The sequence below is a fragment of the Agelaius phoeniceus genome, chromosome 8, assembly GCF_051311805.1.
Source record: "Agelaius phoeniceus isolate bAgePho1 chromosome 8, bAgePho1.hap1, whole genome shotgun sequence".
Classification (NCBI taxonomy): domain Eukaryota; kingdom Metazoa; phylum Chordata; class Aves; order Passeriformes; family Icteridae; genus Agelaius; species Agelaius phoeniceus.
Window position 1 is genome coordinate 30,720,561 of NC_135272.1, and position 20,792 is coordinate 30,741,352.

General features: G+C 42.8%; 1 protein-coding gene across 3 annotated transcripts in view; it reads right to left on the reverse strand.

The window, feature by feature from the left end:
* The window catches only part of LOC129124075 (BEN domain-containing protein 5), an 883,204-nt gene that overhangs the window by 165,894 nt on the left and 696,518 nt on the right, over positions 1-20,792 (reverse strand). For all 3 annotated transcript variants that reach the window (XM_054638799.2, XM_077182498.1, XM_077182497.1), the window contains one exon: positions 13,311-13,425. In XM_054638799.2, the coding sequence (XP_054494774.2) occupies positions 13,311-13,425 (115 nt within the window). The remainder of the gene's footprint in view (positions 1-13,310; positions 13,426-20,792) is intronic.

Sequence of the window (20,792 nt, forward strand, 5' to 3'; positions counted from 1 at the left end):
GATGTCAGGAGCAAACCCATGCCAGCATCAGCTCTCCCTGCACATCAAGAGCAGGAGCAAAAGTAAATCCTGCTGGAAGAATTAAAACCAAAGGTTGTTCCCAGCTGAAAAAGTACAGAAGATTAGCAAAGGCACAGCAGAAAGCTGAGGAGGGTGAAGGGTGACAGGCAATCTGTAAATTGATTCTTTTCAGACTTGGAAGAGCGGGCAGAAGACCCAAGGACAACTGCTGGGGTATAAAACTTGCTGGGAGTGCTTTTGTGGGATAGATATTCTCAATGTGCAGCTTCCTCACTGGCAAGCACTGCCAAAAGATTGACTGGGCCTTGAACATCTGTGGATTTTCAAAACCTACTGAACAAACCTACCTCCAGATGCACAGAACGACACTTTAATCCAGATGTAAAACAATGGGTAGAACCATTACACTGCTCAGCTGCAGCAGAATAACAGCAATCCTGGTGCTAGAATGTACTTGATGATTGAACTGGGAGCTGAGTAGAGCTCCACAGATTTGCCCAAGGAGTAAAGAAGAGGAGAACCTCTAAAAGTAATTTATTCTGAAGAAACACACCTTTTGGGTCAACCATCCTTTTCAAATGTATTTTGTCACTGAAAGCTCCTTCCCTGGGTTCACCAAATTTAGAGTAGTCCTACTCTCAGTGGATATATGAAGGTTATTCAGCCTGATTGTGTAGTTTGCTATTGTGTTCCCTTCCACCAACTGGAGGGAGGGAAAGGACACGTGAAAGAGAGGAAAAAACCTACCACTATTCATCCTATTATATTTAGTGCTCTGTCTTCCCCTGCTGTAACAGCTTGCTTGATTGCCTTGTCCCCCTGCTGTGCCATACTCTTTTAGCTCTGAAAGCCCTTGGGAAAGTGAGGATCATTGTTGATACACTTGTATAACACCTAGCAGGACAAGATCTTGGCTTCTGGTCAGCATGGCAGTGTCAAGGCATTATTGACCATCTCAACATTCAGGCTCCCTCACTGACCTCCTCCTGTTCAAACTAATGTACAAAATTTGTTATTAACAATACAAAATACAGCCAGTCTGAGAGGCTTTGGCCTCTTCTGTGACATCCTTCTTTCAGTTCTTGGAGTCCCAAAGATACAGCCTTACTGTGAGCCCTTCCGTGATGCGCCTCACTCGCTGCTTTGCAGAGAATCAAATCACAGCTCAGCCTACTCTATGAGCAGAGATTGGTCTTGTAAACAAGAAAAACAGGTTCTGTCACTCAGCTGTTACTTGGAGAACCAAAGGAAAAACCCCTGCATCCTTTTCTTCCCCTGGCCATGATGTAGAGGCACCTTAGAGGGGTCAGGCTTTTCCAAGCTCCAACAGAGCTGGCAGAGTCCCAGGATAAATGCTGCATGGTGTTCTGGGAAGCTCCAGTCATTTTCCCAGCATTTGAAGGCCTGAATGGCAATGATAAAGGGAGGGGGCAGCCAAACCCACCCCCACCCACCACAGCATTCCAGTGCTGTTAGAAACCCAGCTGTTCTCTGCAAACTGACAGGATTTACTGTTCCTATTTTGGTCAAAGAGACAGACAAAGCTCCCCTTCCCCATCCATTATCATGGTCTAATCTCTCCAGCACATCAGCTCCGGGGCTGCATTAGCATTGCAGGCACGGGCAGCACAGGAGCAGCAGGTTTATGATCTGTGCAGCCCAAGATCAGCACTGCTGGGGGACACCCAGGAGGTGCCCTGAAGTCACCTAAACCTCCAGGAATGTCCATCCTCCCCAGCCTGGGAGGGGACAAAGAGCCACAATCCCTGTGCCTCTCACACAGGCAGAGACACACACAAGGCTTTTGTGGCCAGAAACTGCACGTCCAGAAATCCCACATCCCCTTTCTGATCCCAGCTCCTCCAAGCTGGCAGAGAGCTCTTCCTCCAGCTCCTGGGCACCAACCAGGCAAGGCCATCAGCTGTCACATCTCCCTCCTCCCAGCCTGCCCTGACATCCCCCCTCTGCCTGGTGCCAGGGGCAGCAGAGAAATAATCTGCTATGAGATTAATTGCTCCCTGTGCCAGGTCAGCACAGCTAGGATGGCTGCTGTATTTAGAGGGAGCAGAGAGAAAAGGGATTTGTGGGCAGTTTTTTGCCACGTGTACATAATGGGGTATACCAGGAGCATGGAACACCTCATTTCCAGATTCTGACACCAAAAAGCCCCTGTTTTCTTAAATGGATGTGCCAAGTCAGCCAATTTATTACCAAATAGTATAAATAATTGTTTGCTGCTGTTAGGAAACAATAATCCTAAAAATGAGATCACATGGGCATGGCTGCTTTTGAGCACACCAAAACCCATCCAACAAATCACTGGCTGCCACTGTATTTCATTTCCAAGACCCCCAGAATCACTGCACAACAGCCAACTACAATTTATGCTCTGGATTCAGAATTGCTTTATGTCCATCCCACCCAATCTGCCATGAAAAAGGGATCCCTCTCTGCTCATTCCTCTCTTCTGTCTGGGTCCCACTTTTCTGGCTGCACTGGGAGACAAGTGAGAACTGTTTTGTCAGGCTGGTTTTCTGTGGGATCAGTATTTTTCTAGCTCACAGCACTGCCACACAAGCACCAGTCCTAGCAAAAAGGAGATGGCAGGGATGCACAGCCAGGAGGGAAAACAGAGCTGAACTGCTCCTCTGGGTACCCAGAACACATTTTCCTCAGCTTAAAGCAGCTGTGGAACAGCAGTCTCCCATCTCTCTGTGCTTCAGCAGAAAAGGGATGTGTACTAGTAGCTAAATAAAGTTTCCCTTACAACCACAAACTAAATTTTCAAATGAGCACCAGGACTAGTTTTTAAGAGCTTGATGCCTTGCAAGCTCCTTAAACTCAATATTTAAACATGTTTCTTTTGGGACAATTCCCTTACGAGAATTAAGCCAAGCAAAATGTTTTTTTTTTCTTCAAACAGAAAATGAAACATCACAACTCTGAACCACTTAGAGGTGCTTCACAAGGCACTTCCAAATCACAAAGAGATTCCAGTGTCTGGGGGTCAATGTGCTGACCAAGACACGTGAGTGGGAGCTTTGGGCAGGTGTCTGCCTCTACACTCCTCTGAAGGGATGCACATCCTCAAATTCTTTAATCTTGTTTCATTAATACAATATTGGTTTAGATAACGAATGCTTATTATTTAGCTGTGTCTCAGGATTGTTTTGACATTACATGACACTGCCCTTAGGACCAATATTATAAATTAAACAGCAAGCTGCCATCATTTTAAGTGCTGCAATTTTAAAAATAAAAAAAATTAAAACAACAGCTGTCACCCAGGAAAAGAAAACAACAAAAGTAGAACCTAAACAAACATTCCCTTAGGCTGCTATTGTTTTCCTAATAGCTTGGATGGTATTTCACCATCCCCACCCACACAGCAGCAGTTGGAATAGGAAGACTGGACTTTTCTATTGACAGTTGATAAATTATTTCCCAATTTAAAGAATTAAACCCCTCCCTTGTAAAGCATCATAACTGTATTATATATAATTATAACTACAAGGAAAGAGGCTCTAGCAGAGATCATGGGAGTGACCAGTAGTTGCTGGTGATCTCATGTAAATGGTTACAACTTCAAAAAGTTCCTGGATGTCTGTCCAGAGGGGTCTTCAAGAAAAGTTAATCCCTGTACAGCCTGCCCTGGCAGCTGGTGAATCTGTGCAGGTGAACAGATGTGTCTGAAATGGGACAGTGGAAGTGAGAAAAGATTGAAAAAGATGAGATGATGCTTGGGGTGGAAGAGTCTGAAACTGGGATGCACTCAAATCACAAGCTGGGCCTTTTTCTGTTCACAGACTACAGGCAAAACACCTTCCTCACTCTCCCTCTTTAGGCTGTTCACTCAAAAGGAACTGTGGGTGCTCTCGTGAAGGCAGAATTTGACCTCTAATTGTTAATTTCTAGAGTTAAGGGAAAAATTTCCCCCCTTGACTTGCAATTTCCATTTTTCACTTAATTGTTGCCTAGACAATCCCCGCTGGCACAAACCAGTACTGGAGTGTAACCTGTAAAGCTAAAATACAGAAGTAGCCTGGTTCTGCTCCACGCACCAGCTGAGAGAGGGGCCCCAGTTCTCTGAGAGTCACAGAACCAGAGAACAGTTCAGCTTGGAAGGGACATTTAAAGGCCATCTGGCCCATCTGCCCCACAAAGAGCAGGGAGATCTGTAACTAGATCAGGTTGCTCAGACCCCCAGAGAAGGGAGATCTGTAACTAGATCAGGTTGCTCAGACCCCCATCCAGCCTTGGAAGTTTTCAGGGACCAGGCTTTTACCCCCTCTTTGGGCAACCTGTGCCTGTGTCTGACCACCCTCACCCTAAACATTTTTTCCATTATATTTAGTCTGAATCTACTTTCCTTTATTTTAAAACCATGACCAGCTGTTTGTTTTGTTGCTACAGGCCCTGCTAAAAAGGCTTTTTGTAAGCCCCCTTGAAGCGTTGAAAGGCAGCAATGAGGTCTCCCTGGAGCCTTCTCCAGGAATTCAGGAAGTTCTGCCAAGGACTACAATGGTCCTGTACTCCTCACCAGCAGTCAGGACAGAGAAATCTCTTCCAAAGTAACTCCTGAAGATGGGGTAGAATGGAGGAGACTACTTAGGGAACAACCCAACCCAGGAACTGTGTTAGAGAGGGAAAACCAAACAGGGGCAAGGGCAGGAGGGGGAGAAAGCCCAGAGAGAACCAACACAAGCTCCTGAGTCACAGAGCTCATCCTGCGCACCTCCCTGAGCCAGACCTGCAGCAAAACCAGAGCAGCACAAACCTTGTTTGGGGGAATGGAGGAGACAAACAGGAATTGGAATGGGGAATTGTCCCCACTGGTGACACCTGCACCTCATCCCAGGCCATCTCCTCTTGGGACCCAAAGCACCCAAAGGACTTCTCTGCTGCCCTTTGCCACTGCACTGGCACTCCCCTCTGGTTTGCAAAACCAAAAACAAAGATCCACAGCACGCTGGCAGAAGTTTACTGTTGTTCACATAATTAAAAAAGAAAAACTAACACAATAATAACCCCAAATAAAACACAAAAGCAAGGCAGTCAACCCAAAGAAAAAAAATCACTGGAGAATTGAGTCCTTTGTTTGCTGCTATGAACAGAACTAAGAACTCCAACCACCAGAGATACAAGCCAGATTTATAGAGGAAATTAAAAAAAAGAGAAGAAAGCCAAATATGTTTAGTTACTTAACTGAAAGTAAATCTAAGAAACCCAGATGGGATTATTCAGGCCTAAGATCAGCTATTCAGGAGAGAAAAAAGAGAAACAAATATTTCATCCAAACTGACTTTAACACCTCTGTTAATTACAAATACATTCTGGAAGATAAAGATAAGCAAAAGAAATAAAGTCAGTGAAGGTCAAGAATAGGCTCCTACAGCAGCTTACAGACATAAATGGCACTTAGGCACAAAACTTTGATTCACTTGGCTGGGATTCATGAGCTGGGTGCTTATTCTCTGCATAATGGCTCAAAGGTAATAATCACAAATGGTTCTATTTAAATGGAAAATAAATAGCCCTGTCTCTTTAAGGACATCATGTCTCATTCTCAGTGGAATAGTAGCAGCTATAAAAAAAGCTATGATTTCAGTATTTCTTGTTATGACTTCTCTCCTCGCTCGTCTAAAAATAAAAGGCTACTCTGTAGCTCCAGATCAATCTAACTAAAAGAGAAGAATTCGCTTACAAAAACAAAATAGCAGCTCTGACACTAGTTAGGTATTCATCACATGTGGAAATGGCCCATAATGCTGCCTTCAAACCTTTCCAACAAGTTGTATTAAATTAGGTTGGGTTGGGATTTTTTTTTTCCTTGCACCAAAAGCAAAATAAATATAGCTTTATTTAATGCTGGTAAAACGTTCAGATTCAACTGGAACCCCAAGGCATGTGGCTTTGTTGTTAAAGCACATATAGTGACTCTATTGATTGGTGCAGTCCTCTGTGCAAGAGAATTTGTCACATCAATAGCAACTGAAAAATACTCAGGAGCTGTAATATGGTTTAAATGAGCAGTTACCACATCAATATAAAGAGCATTTCAACGGCAATAGATAGGAACCCTTTTGCAAACCTAGCATTTGTTTTAAGATAAAGCTTGACAACTTTTATTTTTTTTATTTTTTTTTACAAGGGAGATTTTTTTAAGTAATGGTGAGCAAAGCAGCAAGCCCTGTAGCTGTCCTGTGGTGACAGCACTCTCTGGGCAATGAAAGCCACGATGGACAGAAAGCTTCCAGATGGGAAAGGAATGGCAATGCCACGAGCCAGGTGGGTGTGAGGGTCACAGATAACTCTGCTGCTCCTTGGGCTCTTCCATTGCTGCTGCCCAGAGCACACCTGGGTCACAGCTGTGCACCCACCCCTGAGTTTGCTTCCCTGAGCCCCAGCCTGGCACACGCATGGGCTGGGACATGCTGGATGTGACAAGGACACAAGAGAAGATTCCTTACCCATCCTCAATGCCAAGCAAGAGCTGGGGGAGGAGAAATCTTCTGCCTTTCCTCTCCTTCAGCCACCTGGGAGAAGGTGAACCAGGAAATGGCGATTCCCAGTTGAAATCAGATCTGGGTGGGCTCAGAGAGAGACTCACTGGCCTCAATAACATGCAATCCTGTAGCCATGATATTTTCTGAAAAATCCCTTTGCCAGGATTTTTCTCCTGAGGAGCTGAGAAGCCTCAGAGGAAAACCAATGGTTATCTGCTGCTGTGGGATGCAACAGGTGCCTCTTTGATTGGCCTCGTGTGGTTGTTCTTAATTAATTGCCAATCGCAGTCCAGCTGTCTCGGACTCTCTGAGAGTCAAGAGCTTTTGTTATCATTCCACTTCTTTCTTTGCAAGCCTTCTGATGAAATCCTTTCTTCTATTCTTTTAGCATAGTTTTAATATAATATATTATCATAAAATAATAAATCAGCCTTCTGAAACATGGAGTCAAGATTCTCGTATCTTCCCTTGTCCTGGGACCCCTGTGAACACCACCACACAATCCTAATTAAAAAGTCAAGCAAGGTGAGGAGAAGTGCAGGAAGCATCCTGCATTAGTGCATCCTGGGCTTGTGGGGTCTGGCACACAGAGCTGGGCTCCCACACCTCCCCAGGGCATGCAGCCTCTGCTTTGGTCACAACTGAATTGGAAAAAAAAAATATAAATAGGAAACACAAGGCGAGGAATGAACCCCCATTTCAAGGGCTGGAGGAATCCCTGTTTTTCAATAATGAGAAACAGTTCTGTGTTTTCCAAGGAGGGAGCACACTTTTCCTGACCCAGTGTGTTTATAGAGTACAATCCCCTCTCAGCCACACCCCTCCTTCCCTTGGGTTAAAGTGCAAGGGACGCTCTTGTCACCCAGGCAAAAATGCCACTGAAGGAAGATGAGAAGTGGCATGTGCTGCAAGTTTTGAGTAAGATGAGAAATTTCACAGTATCCTGATATCTTCTGGGTAACTGCTTATTTTATGATGACTAATAGGCAATTACTATGGTAATACTGCAATACAACATGTGTGAGGTTTGGAAATGAGAAATTATAGGTAACTACTTTGGACTCATTTCTATGGTAACAAAAAGTAATTGTCATTAAATACCAGTTATATTGCTGCTGTACCTGGTAATTATAGATTTTTTTATGCCCAGTAACATAAATAAAACCAATAAATTTATTCAAAAGGTCCACGATTGTTTACTTATACGTTTCTGTATAGAATACACAATGACAAACACCTAATTAGGAAAAATAAACTCCATTGAGAGCTTCATCTTGTCATCTGAGATGGATACTCTGTTTTTCAATTTAAGAAAATACATGAATTTCACGTCTATTAAATGAAGTTAAGGGGAAAAAAAACCCTTCTCTGCCAGAAAAAAAAGTGAAAAGTAATGAAGAGACAAACAAATGATAGTCTGCATGTGTGGAGCTGTGTCTTACAACTGAATAAGTGATAGTAAAAGCCACCCGACATATCCAGTCCCCCCAAAAGGCACATAAATAATAAAATAATTTGCATAAAGTCTACATGTGCCTTTACTGATAAAAAAAAAAAAATTACGAATTACATGTGATCATGAATTTTTTTACTATTTCTTCAGTCACAGAAATAAAGTCCAGAAAAACATGTTCATGATAAATCTGAAATATTTCACCTGATCCAAAGCCTAGTTTTCTGATTGTATTTCAGACCTTTCAAAATGAATGTTTAGAAAAGGTCAGTTTTTAAACAAATCATGCCATTAACAAACGAAAAATAAATAAGATTGTCCTTTATAAAATGCTGGTATGAATGATTTAAAATGTTTCTCAAGCCTTCCCTTTTTTTTTTTTACTGGAAACAGTTTGCTACATTCGACTCCCTTTTACAAACTATTAAAGTCTTTACAAAACTGCATTTCTGAGACAAAAATATACCATTTGCTCAAAACATGAAATCCCAACACAGCTTTCACATGGACACTGACACTGTTTATGGTGAATTTGGTTTTCCAGTCTGGGTAGGGCTGGCCTCCTTTCTGTCCAACAAATTAATTTGTTAACTCTTCACACAAACAAGAGGTAAGGACTATATTGGGTTCAAAAATATTGTCACTGACATGAGTGAATATTGTCACTGAAATGAGAAAGGATTGGAGTTGGTGTGTGCCCTCTCCTCCCATTCCCACAGATTCTTGCAGTCCCTACAGTCTGACTAGAAGGATACAGCAGTGGTGGGATTTCAGACCATTTCAGCTGATTCATGGCTGTAATTTACTGAAGGCTGATGCTGCCACAGCTCCCCCAGAGAAGGAGCAGAGAAAAGGAATGGGAACACTCACTGGGCCATGCCACAGAGCCTTCAGAGAATGGTCAGGTTATTTCATCTGCCTTGCCATGGCATTTCTGGGGTGCCTTAGTGAAGAGCTTCCCAGACTAAGCAACACATCCCTTTTGGTGCCAGTGTAGGATTTTGCCTCTGAAAGGTGAGGCTGACAAATTGGAACTAATCTAAGGCAGTGTGGTACAGTCATCTCGCCTGCAGGGACACATTTCAGCATTCAGCTGCAGAATGCCAGCTTAAGAACAAGCTCTTGATAAAGGAAAGTTCAGGCCAAGCCTGGGGATGCACGACTTTTAAATCAAGAACATTTTTTTTTTCTCCCCTTAGTCTACCCCCTCCTCCCTGGGGAAGGCAATATGATAATGCTGTACTGCAAATAGAGGGAGAAAAGTTGAGAAATCTCTCTTCACTGCACTAGTTTTCCTTCATTTCCTAAAGCTGTTTCACAGTTTAATCCATCAGAGAGGGTGAGATTAGTGTTATGGAGAAACTCACAAATATTTTTATTTTTGTGCCACATTTTTTTTAAACTAAAGCTAAAGATCAAGTCGTGCACTACCCCCAGCAAAAGGAGTCCTTCTATTCAGGTGAGAGCTGAGGACAAGTTGTCAGCTAGAAATGAGGGGAAATCATGCTGAAGATTCTCTATTTTAGCTGGGTCAAACAATGGCATCTTCCTGGGCAATTTAATTAATAAGCTCATGCAGCATAACACCATCCATGCACTGTAACTGCAAAACCAGTTACACTTAGAAGTGTAATGATACCAGGCTTTAAAGACTTCAAGAAAAGGGAGAAGCCTGTCTTCCTGTTTTGGGAAAGACTCTACATCCTTGGCCACAAGCAAACAGCAGGTACCTGTCATTATTCTGTATTTCAGGAGCAACTGGGTATAATCATGCAGCAAGAAAAGGACTTGGAGGGTATTTTTTCCACTGAGAGTTTAAAAACAACAAACAAACAAACAAGCAAAAAAAACAATAAAAAACCCCAACCAAACAGAGAATCACAAAAACTTGCATTCAGATTGTGTATAGACTTCCTAAATATTCTGAATTAAAGGAGCTGCTTAATCACCCCTGTACATCCCACATTTCTTTTCATTACTTATTGTATAGGAATGAAATTTTTTAAACTCTTGCATAAACTTGAATAAATCAGTAAAGTCTAGCATCCCATTTCCATGCATCCTGATACACTGAGCTCTGACATTCATTTCCAAGACCATTTCTTTTAGAGCCACCTGAATATACCTGCAACATATAAACAGCTTCCTCACAGGTGAGTCTGTGCTTTACAGTTGCAGTCCCAAACTCATTTGTTGCTGGTGATGAAAATTTCACTACATCCAAGTCAGAGTCACAACCCATTTTGTCTGTTGAGAATGAGCAACTATTTGTGGAAAACAGGCAATTCTTGGTGGCATTGTTGCAGAAGTGGCCTAAACTACTAAACCTCAGTTCACAACAACAAAGGAAGAAGGATTTTGGATAAGAGCACAGGACTCACACCCTCAGTCAGTCCTGCATCCCCAAAAACAGCAATGAAGAAAAATCTCACCAGATTAGCTGTTATTATATCACCCTGGCTTGGTGAGTGGTTGGTTCCTGTCCCGATGCCAGGAGAACAAGTCCATCCCATCCCATCCATCCCATCCCATCATCCCATCCCATCCCATCCCATCCCATCCCATCATCCCATCCCATCCCATCCCATCCCATCCCATCCCATCCCATCATCCCATCCCATCATCCCATCCCATCCCATCCCATCCCATCCCATCCCATCATCCCATCATCCCATCATCCCATCCCATCCCACCCTATCCCATCCCATCCCATCCCATCCCATCCCATCCCATCCCATCCCATCCCATCCCATCCCATCCCATCCCATCCCATCCCATCATCCCATCATCCCATCCCATCCCATCCCATCCCATCCCATCCCATCCTATCCCATCCCATCCCATCCCATCCCTCCTCCCAGAGCTGCTGACACTCAGGCTCCTCATGGTGCCTGGGATTCCAGAGGACAGCCAAGTGCATCCAACAGTGCACTTTGCCGGTTGTGCAAGGCTGTGCACTGGTGGGGTAAAAGAAAATCCTCTCTCACACTGGCAGGAGATCAATTTACAAACTCAAGCATGAGGTTTAATTACCCATTTCATTATCTTAGCTTGCATAGTCTGAATGTGAACCTTCAATGAACCAAAGAAATAGTCACCAGCTGCTGCTTTGAGAAGGAGGGAGATAACAGGAAGAAGTTCAAATGCCTAGAACTGCTCTTGCTGCATGTGGCACCCCTTGGAGGTTATCCCCAGCCAACAGATCTGTGTTGGACCCCACTATGTGGAAAACTTCTGAAAGTCCTATTTATGTGCTAATCTGAACAAAGACCAAAAGAGATGAAGCAGAGTTATCTAGCCAATCACTGAGAAGCCTCAGAGTTAAATTTTCAAACACAAGCAAGTGATCCTTAGAGATTTTTTTAGACATTCATCCAGTAAATTCAAGTAAATAAATTGTGATGTGCTTGTGGATTTTGTATGAGCATGAAATAAAGTGTTTGCTGCAAATTATTCACTCAGCACTAGTTAACTGCAATGCTGGCACATTACTAGGCTTTTTAATATTCTTCTCAAGATAACAGGTAGCATTTTGCTTATTATCCTCATTTTTAAGTTATTAGTTACATTAGGCCATTTGTAAATACAGTGAAGAATTGCAAGAAAATCAAATGTTTTTTTTCAACTAGCTCATTAAAATTCTCTTTAGTTCAGGAGGGCTGAAAATCCTGCATATCATGGAAAGTTAAACCAAGAGGACACCATCAAGCTCAGCAATTCCAAATTAATTCACATGCCCTTTCCCTCTACCTGGGTTCCCAAAAGGCTTTTCAAGTTCTGAGCCATATGAATGCCTATAAAAAGCTGCATGTCTTTCAAAAACTATAAATAACAGAGCAGGGGAAAAACCCTACAGGGCAAGTGAACTTAGGGGGAAAACAAAAGCTGCTTAATTGCAAGTGGAGTTTGCTTATGTGCACGGCACCTGGAAGAAAGGAAAGTGATGTAATACCAGATTCTAGAGCCATTTTGGGGTTTTTTTTTCCTTTATAGTGACACATTCTGATAAATTCCTGGTGCTGTCTGATGCCACCCCTGCAGTGTCACTGACTGGTTTGGGATTTGCCAAGAGCTGGGTGAGCATCACTGCAGCTGCAAGGAGCCACCTGTTCTGTGAAGTTTCGCTCAGAACACACAGAACCACTGTGGAAATCACCCCCACCACTCCCTGCTGCTTCATCTTAACAATGAGCAAAGAAAAGGAGCGATAAGGAGCACAGATCACAGGACCATAAATGCTGGAAAAGACCTCTAAAACCACTGAGCCCAGCCATTAACCCAGCACAGCTAATCCATGTCCCTAAGCACCACACCCACACATTTTTTTAATATTTCCAGGGAGAGTAATTCCACCACTGCCTTGGTTCCAATGCCTGATCACCTTTTCAGTAAAGATTTTTTTTTCCTAATATTTAATCTAAAACTCCCCTGGCACAACTTGAGGCTGTTTCCTCAACAAAGAGCTGCCAGCAGCCCCATTTTCTGCACCTTCTATCTTCCTCCTCCTCAGTGGTCTTCTCACCCATACAATAACCCAGCCTTGTTCTGCTTAGCAATGCAACACCTAATTAGATCAGAGCTCAAGGTAGCCTGGCTACAAAGTGAATTGTGTTATTTAGTCTTGCACTGTAAGCAAAACCACATGCAGTATATTTCATTTCTCAGGGGCTTCTCCAGAGAACTGTGTGGTACATGTAATTGCCCCCACAAACAAATCATCAACTAATCAACTGCTTTTCATTATCACCTCCAGCAGCACATTTATTTTGTAAATAAATGCATTAAGAGCAAACAATTTTAGGGAAAACAAAAGATTATCTGAATACGATCTCAGCAGAGGAGGTGGTAAAGTAGTAATTCAGATACTAAAATGGAGCAAAATTAGCATAGGGTGGAATGATTATTCCATTCCATGTATCCCTATCTATTACAGTACAATAACAGAGTGAAATCTGTGACTTTAATGGATGATCTGGGTAGTTTAAGGGAGCTGTGATTGACTGACACATTTACATAGGGGCTGATGAGCAGCATAATGAGTGCATTCATAAAACACAGCTAAGGTCTAACTCTGAGCTGACATTAACTCCCACACCTAGAGGAGCCCTGTACAGCAGATACTCTTGGGGACTTGCTCTCTACCTCCTGGAGCAAACAAATTCCCTATTTTCCCTTTTCCTAGGTGGGAATTTCAGGAAGCACATGGCCATGTGAGAATCTCCAGTTGAAGAGGAATTAATTGAAACAAGTCATATAAGATTAAATGCCAAAACAGTGCAAAGTGTATAAGGCAAATATAACAATAAATGGGTTCATCCCCCACACCATACCTGTAATTTCCTAGGTAAACTCCATCAGGATTGAGCATGGGAGCAATCTTGAACACCAGGTGGTCTCTCAGTACTTTTGCAATTGGATGGTGGCTCACAAGGAAATCAATTATACCTGAGGAAAAAAAAAATTAAAAAGGAGTTTGAAGAGGAGTGTCTGTGACATCAATGATTTCCAGATCTCTACTTGAAATTTCACATATAAAAGATTAGAATGATGATTCCTCCTGGCTCCTGGCACTGCTCCTGCTTCCAACAGAACAAACCACTTGCAATCACACAGCACCTGCTTAAAACTGCAAGAACTTTAAGTAGAAATACCTGAATCTGTCCTCATAATGCAAGTACACCATGGCTGCATTACCAGACACTGTTGGGTTTCCACAGAGGGAGAGGTTACTGCTCATCAGCTAAGCCACAATAATAGAAAGGAGAAATTGAGATACCCCTCACACCCAGCCCGCTCAGAGCTCAACTTGTGAGTGGAAATTTGTTGAGATGAGCCATCTCAAATTCATTTCAGCATACACCCAGACCTACCCACAGCATATGAACACAGATTTCAGATCAGCTGCATGTATGAAGGGGTGTAAAATGCCTCACAAAAACTGGGAGAGTTGCACAATATGTGCACTGGGCACAGGGATATTGTGCCACTGGTGGACTGGAATTTATGCAGCCATATCTTTCACTTCTTTTATACTCCTAAAAAACAGGAGTAACTCCACTTCATCAGCTCCTCTAGTGTGGAACCCTGGCAAGTGATGGGGACCCTAAATGCCCTTCCTTTGGGCACATCACAGCACCAGAGCCTGCAGGAGCTCCTTCCTCTTGGCCTGGTGCTTGGGGAGCCACTGCCTCAGCCCAGGGCTGGTGCTGGGGCAGGAGAAGGAACCTGGCAGCTAAATTCACTGCTGAGTTGGTACTGACAGAAATAGCTTCCAGGGAATTAATGCTGAGATAAATTGAGTTCCTGTGTAATCTCAGGACACCCACAGATAGGTCATGACAATTTGCTATTTATTGTAAGGTCCATCCTGTGAAGCAGGAACCATTTACTGAATTTCCCCAGAATAAATCAATCACTACGGTCTAGCAACAGGGTAAAATTAAGCAGAGAAAAATTAAGGCTGCTCATCAGTAAAATTTCAGTAATGGTGAGCTCTATTAGAGTGTGGAATTGTCTCTCCAGGGTAAGAGTGGAATCCCATCATCAGAAACATTTAACACTGGGCAGGGTAAAGCCTCAGGGAATAGCTATAACAAGCAATAATTCAGCATAGAAGGGATGGCCTGGGCTAACTAGCTGACTTCAGACCTGATTTTTTGTGATTCTATCAAAGAGTTAAAAAAAGCCCCTAAACCCCATGTTCACGCCAGGTTAAACGCATTTGTTTACAGCTTGGCTGAAACATGCATTGAAGATGAGACCAAAATCTTACATTCTGCATGACTCCTTCATTCAGCTAATTTCTTAAGGCCCACTTTGTATTTCAAACACCAGAAAGTCTGAACCTAGGCTGCTGTTGGAATGAATTTGAATTTTCTGGGGCATATGGAGAAAAATTAAGCTTCTGAAATGTCTGAGATCATCAAGGCATAGTTGACTCTAAACATCAGCAATTTTTTCATGTCTCAGTGATGAATCCTGAAGAGGAGAGAAGAACTTTCTGTAACCAGGTCTTCCACTCGAGAAGAAACTAAACCTGAATTTCTGAGGCAAATGAGCATATACATAATTATATTTCTCAGGAAATGTCCCTGCAATTACCTCCTCTTGATGAAGGAAACTGAACATTGATCTGCTTTTTGGCTGCTGTTGTGACTTTTGTTCATTATCCAACAGCAAGAACACGAAGGAACGACGGGGACACAGTTGGATCCTGAATAACCAGATTTCCTAACTGTATGCAAACACAAAAAGCTTAGCTATGTTAAACTGCTGCTCTGACTGTTTCCTGGCAGTGTCTGAAACATAATCCACAGTACTCACACCTGGAGGGCTCAAAATCACTTAAAGGGAAACAACCCCTCACTTAGTCCTTGGTTTCTCAAGACCCTGTGCTGGTTTTAGTTTTAAAGAGCTTGCAACTTGACTCAACTAGACTCAAACTCATCAGTTTGTATTTTCTAAAACACTTGGAGGAGTTAACCACTCAGAAATCAGCGTGTCCAGAACAAGTTTTATCCCAGGTTAGATAAGACCCTTCAAGTAGAAATCAAACCAGCACAAATATTGCATCATGTGCATTGTGGATCATTGCTTTTCTTTCAGGAGGTGACACAAGAGCCCAAACTCTCAGGGCTGTGGCTGCCATGGTGCTGTGGAGAGGCTTGTCCAGGTTCTGCTCGTTTCCTGACGGGGTCTCTGGTGTTGAGATCACCCCAAGGTGTTAGAAAGTCTCTTTTTCCCAGCCCTGAGACCGAAGAAGAAGCTGAGATGTGTCAGTTCTGCTTCCCAAGGTTGTTTATTTTTTCTTATCTATAACATTCTTTCTCTGTCCCACTGAGGTCTGTGCAGCAGGTCGGGTTGAGGCACACTGGCCACCCTCAGGATGCTGTTATTTTTTATAGTAAAAACCACATGTACTTTATTTACAATAATTTTCCAATACTTATCACTTATGTTAGACAGTCTGCCTCTACTCTAAACCAATCCAAAAGTGCCACTATCCCAGCAGAAGATGGAGAAAAAGAAGGAGAAGGAGAAAGACGGGACATGCCCAGATTCCCATCTCACCTCTCAAACCCCCATTCTAAAAATCCCAAAATTCTACATTTTCACCCTGTGATAAATTCACTATCATTCTATTCAAACCCTTGTGGCTCATACATCTTTGCACAAAGTTGGTAATTGCTTCCATGGGTTAAAATCAAGGGCACAGGTGTTTTTGACTCCGTGCCAGGGTCTCTGAGCCCCCTGCCAGGGTCTTGAGCCCTCCAGGGCAGTCAGAGGAATATCCTGGGTTCCGACAGGTTCCCCCTGTTACTGATGCAGCCTCACTCAGAGTTTGGCAGGAGCATCTTGGCAACTGGAAGCTGCAGTTCTCAGCTTTAGCAGGCAATTACTGCTCCCCAAGAAGGAGCATGCAGTGGTGTGGGAGGCTGCACATAAACTGCAGTGGGTGAGGGTCTGCTGTGCCTGATTCACCGCATCCAACTAAAGGAGCTTGGGCACCCAGAGCTTGGTGTCAAACACGACCCAGCATCTCCCCAGGCACCCCAATCTGCTCAGGCTGCTGCAGCCACCCATCAAAAAGAGATTGACTTGATTTTCTTACTTAGCAGATGGTCAGTTAAGCCTGAAGAAGCCCTGCTCCATTGCAAAAATACCAAGGAAGAGTTAAAAATAACTCTCAGAATTCTAACCTGGAAGTAGAGGCAGTTCTAAGGGGCATGAGAAAAGCAGGAGACAAAAGCATACATTTACATATACAATCCTCACTCTAAAATTATTGTAAGTATCCAAAGAATCAATCTAACTAGGAAATAGCTTTGTCCTTCAGAGGAGCCCAATAGTTCTGGACTGCCTGAAATAGTCCAGATCAATAATATTTAAAATAAAAAGACATATATCAGAGTATTAAACAAAAAATACCATTGCCGAGAACTTGGTCCTCCTGTTAATAAATCAATACAAACTAAATTTTACAGCTCCTGTAATCAGCAAGAGACATATCAGTGTATCTCATTAGGCCAGGGTTAAGAATTTGGCAGCAACCAAAGCCCATTTAATATCATTTACTTCAAGGCAGACATGGCAATACAACAGATGCCCTAATTTATTTGTTGATCTTTGTATTAAAATAACAGTTTGCTGGTAAACAGGAAGGGTAATGATGCCAGTCACCCTTGTTAGTGGCTAATAATTGCTTAAATTGTCCACTAATTGACCTGTGGTACTGTTGAAGCACTGGATCGTGTTGCAGGGCATGAAGTAAACAAGGCCACTGTAATGTTACTTTAGAGAATGACTTCTGGAAATAGAACTACTTATTGCCATAAATTTTCTTTTCACAGATGAGCAGATTAATTGGTCTGCCAATTAGTCTGCTATTAAAGAAAAAAAAGGGCTGCCCACAGATTGGTTGGATCTTCGAACTGTAGCCCCAGTTTGGGTCAAAGGAAATAATCCAATCTGAACCAGTCACATCAGCTATGAAAAATAAGACAAGCATTATTTAAAAACACAAACCTCCGTGGCTGGAGATCAAGGAAAATAGCCAAATAATGAAGTAGTAACTCTTCAAGAGACTTCAAAATGAAATAGAGAATGTGATGGAATGGGCCTACCGAGGCACATTACAGTGTGGAAAAGTTCTCCAATTAGAAGAAGCAAAACAATATGGGTTATTTTCCTCTCAAGCTTTCTGGAAAGCAGTTAAAATCTTTATATTTCAAATAATTATGTGCAATTATAGATGCTGCCTGGAACCAGAACAGCTCAGAAATCAGCATTCAGCCATGACACAGGAAGAGGCTTATTCATAGTCCACTAAAAATCCACCAAAGTCTTTACATCAACTTCCAGGAGATTTTCATAGTTGCAAGCAAAAGGGAATAAAGAATTTAAAACAAAGGAAAGGGAAAACAATACTCACAACTGCTAGCATAAGAGACACAGCCACATTGACTTAAAAATGTCAGATTGTTAAAAAACTGATTTCTTGGTAAACCCAGTTTCACTGAAACTGCACTAAATGTGGACCAGGCCCCTTCTACTCTTAGTCACTTCCTTATCATTATTCTTTCTCAAGGCTGAATGCACTTTTTCAAATTTCTCCTGCCTTCTGCAGCTCAGCACCTCTCATCTGCTCCAGTGTTAGGTCCTGTGGCAACTTTCTGCCCAGCCCAAATTATCTGCTGGTTCTTCTCAAGCAAGTTAATCATGCACTCCTCCATAATGTGTCATTTCCACTGTTCTCTCAAGACATTTCCTCAACCAGCCTCCTTAAACTCTGTTTAAACTTCCTGCTGGCTCTAACATGACCTCTCCACATTTGCTCCTTCCAAAGAAAAGCCAGCCTTATCCCCTGCTTTTTCCATTACTCCATCCTTTCACCCTGTCTGACAATATATTTAATTGTGCAGCTATATAATACATTTGCCCTACTCCTATTAGTGAAAATCTAATCAGCACAGATCCTAATGCAATATGGCAACTGCTAATGCAAACATACCCTGCACTGTATCTAGTATATGCCAAGAAAGAAGTGATTTATGTTTTCAAACCCATTTCCTAATGCTGGGTAGCTGCTGGTACCCTTCAGTCAGATCACCACAGCCTGCAGGTTAAAGAGAATGTGACAACTGGGCTCCAACAGCCATAGGATCTATTCACTGGAAAATAAATGTAAAGGAGTCCCAAATACTTATGCTTACATGAAACTGTTGAAATACACAGTTAAAAGAGACTGAATCCAATGTGAATAACACCGTAGTTATGTTTCAGTGGAGAGTAAGAAAGCAAAAATATGGGGTTGGGCTTTTTGGAGAGGTTTTTTTAATGTGACAGTGAAAAAAAAACAAAACAAAAAACCAAACCAGGTGATAATGGCCAAGCACTTACAATATTCTGCCTCCAAAAAACAAGTACAAGACACAGAATAAATGACACCAAGCTACCACTGTGCCACCATTTGCCTGAGAAGTGTTTCTCCTTCTGCAACAGGGCCTTCCTCTGTTCAGCCTTTGCCCTGTCTCATGGCACTGCAGGAAAAAAAAACCCTATAAACCAAACCAAAAAAACCAAACATGAAAAAGACAGATGGACCCTCTTCTCCACCCCAGCATGGTGGGAAAGGTGTCACACTCCCACTGAACCCTGCCCAGCACAGGTCACAGCAATGCTGTGCCAGGGTGGGCTCCAGAGAACACACAGCTTCTCCTTCAGTGCAGCCCCCAGCAGAGCCCTACAGGCAGAAATGGTCCAAAAATGCCTTATTCTGAAGTGCTTCAATGTTCAGCACAACACAAGAACAAAGATAAAAGCATGTGAAGGGTGATAAAGGAGCAGGGCTGACTCATAGTGAGGTTAATGACATGATCTCACATCATGCTGTCACCAAAATTGTTCCTACAAAAGATCATCACAGAGGGGTCCATATGCACAAGATCATCACAGATGCTGACTCTGCCCCTTCTTACAGTTCTGCTCCTCCTCCTAATGTGGAAAAACAGATTGACAAACTCCAGTGTGTTTTGTTTGTAGTATTACACACTTTTTCAGAAACGTGGTTCTTGTGCAGGGGAAGGGGTGAAGAATGCTGATGCTGACATCAATCCAGAAAGAATCTATGGATTTTGAATGCTTTATTAGTAGGTTCCTTTATCTTTCCAAAGGTCCCTTTGGAATCCATGGCAAAACCAAGGTTTATCTCATCAAAATTACAAAAGCTAATATGGCTGGTGAAGAAGCACTGCAAAACCAAAACAGGCACCTGCTTATTGTGTTAGATGAATGAAAATTTGACGTCTGAATTATGTCACCAGTTCCCACATGCCCAAACTGCTGTTCATCTGCATCCATATGCCTCTCTGTCAGTAGTTTCTGGGACTGAGACTGGGAAGATGCAGAGCAGTGTCTGCCTTCCCTGAGCCCCTCTCTGGCCATCCCCAGCACACTCAGCAGCAAGGCAAGGGAGGGCAGGATGCTCTCAGAGGGATGCAGCACCTTACACCTGCACAAAACCCCAGTGAGCATCCCTCAGACCCCACTTCTCAGGCCAGACTCTTCTCCTGCTTCCTCTGCTGACGTTCAGACTTCATTTAGACTTCCCCCAGGAAAGGCTCAGAGGGGACCTGCACAGGCCTGAGGGTGGCACATGATGAAAAACAATCCAGGTGTTTGAAAATGCAGAGAAGTGAACCATTTTCCCCAGTGGTTCCTGTGGACAGGAAGGTCTCGAGGGAGACAACCCAAACAACAACTGCCCATGGCAGAACACATCAGAGCCAACCAAGGCAGGTGAGACAGCTCTAGGAAGGACATCCCTGGTTACATTATTTCTGAAGGGTACAGAAAGAAAAAAGCTCATTGACTCTCTTGGAGTATCAAACCTTTTGATCACACAGCAGTTTGTCCCCAGCTAGACAGGTAAATATTTCAGTGCTAAGATCTCGTTGCATGAGTTTGTTGGTTAAAAGCAGCCCAGAAAAAGTCTGTAGGTTCCCATGGTTATTTCAAGTTTTTTAAACCTGCAACCATCATTGCTGTTGTAAAAAAAAAACCAAAAAACCAAACCAACATTTAGTACTGGTGCATTGTGCACAGAGCCCCACTTCACCTATTTTTAAAGAAGTTTTAATCAACCTGAGACAGAAAAGTTGCCCACCTAACTAAGGATCCAGCTGCAATAAGCAGATTGATTAGAAACACATCAAGCTATATTATGGCATGTTTGTTCTTTTATTTACCATTTAGTCTCTCATCTATTCTCTTCTGTAGCTCTTGGTCTCTTCAAAACACAGGATTAAAAGCAA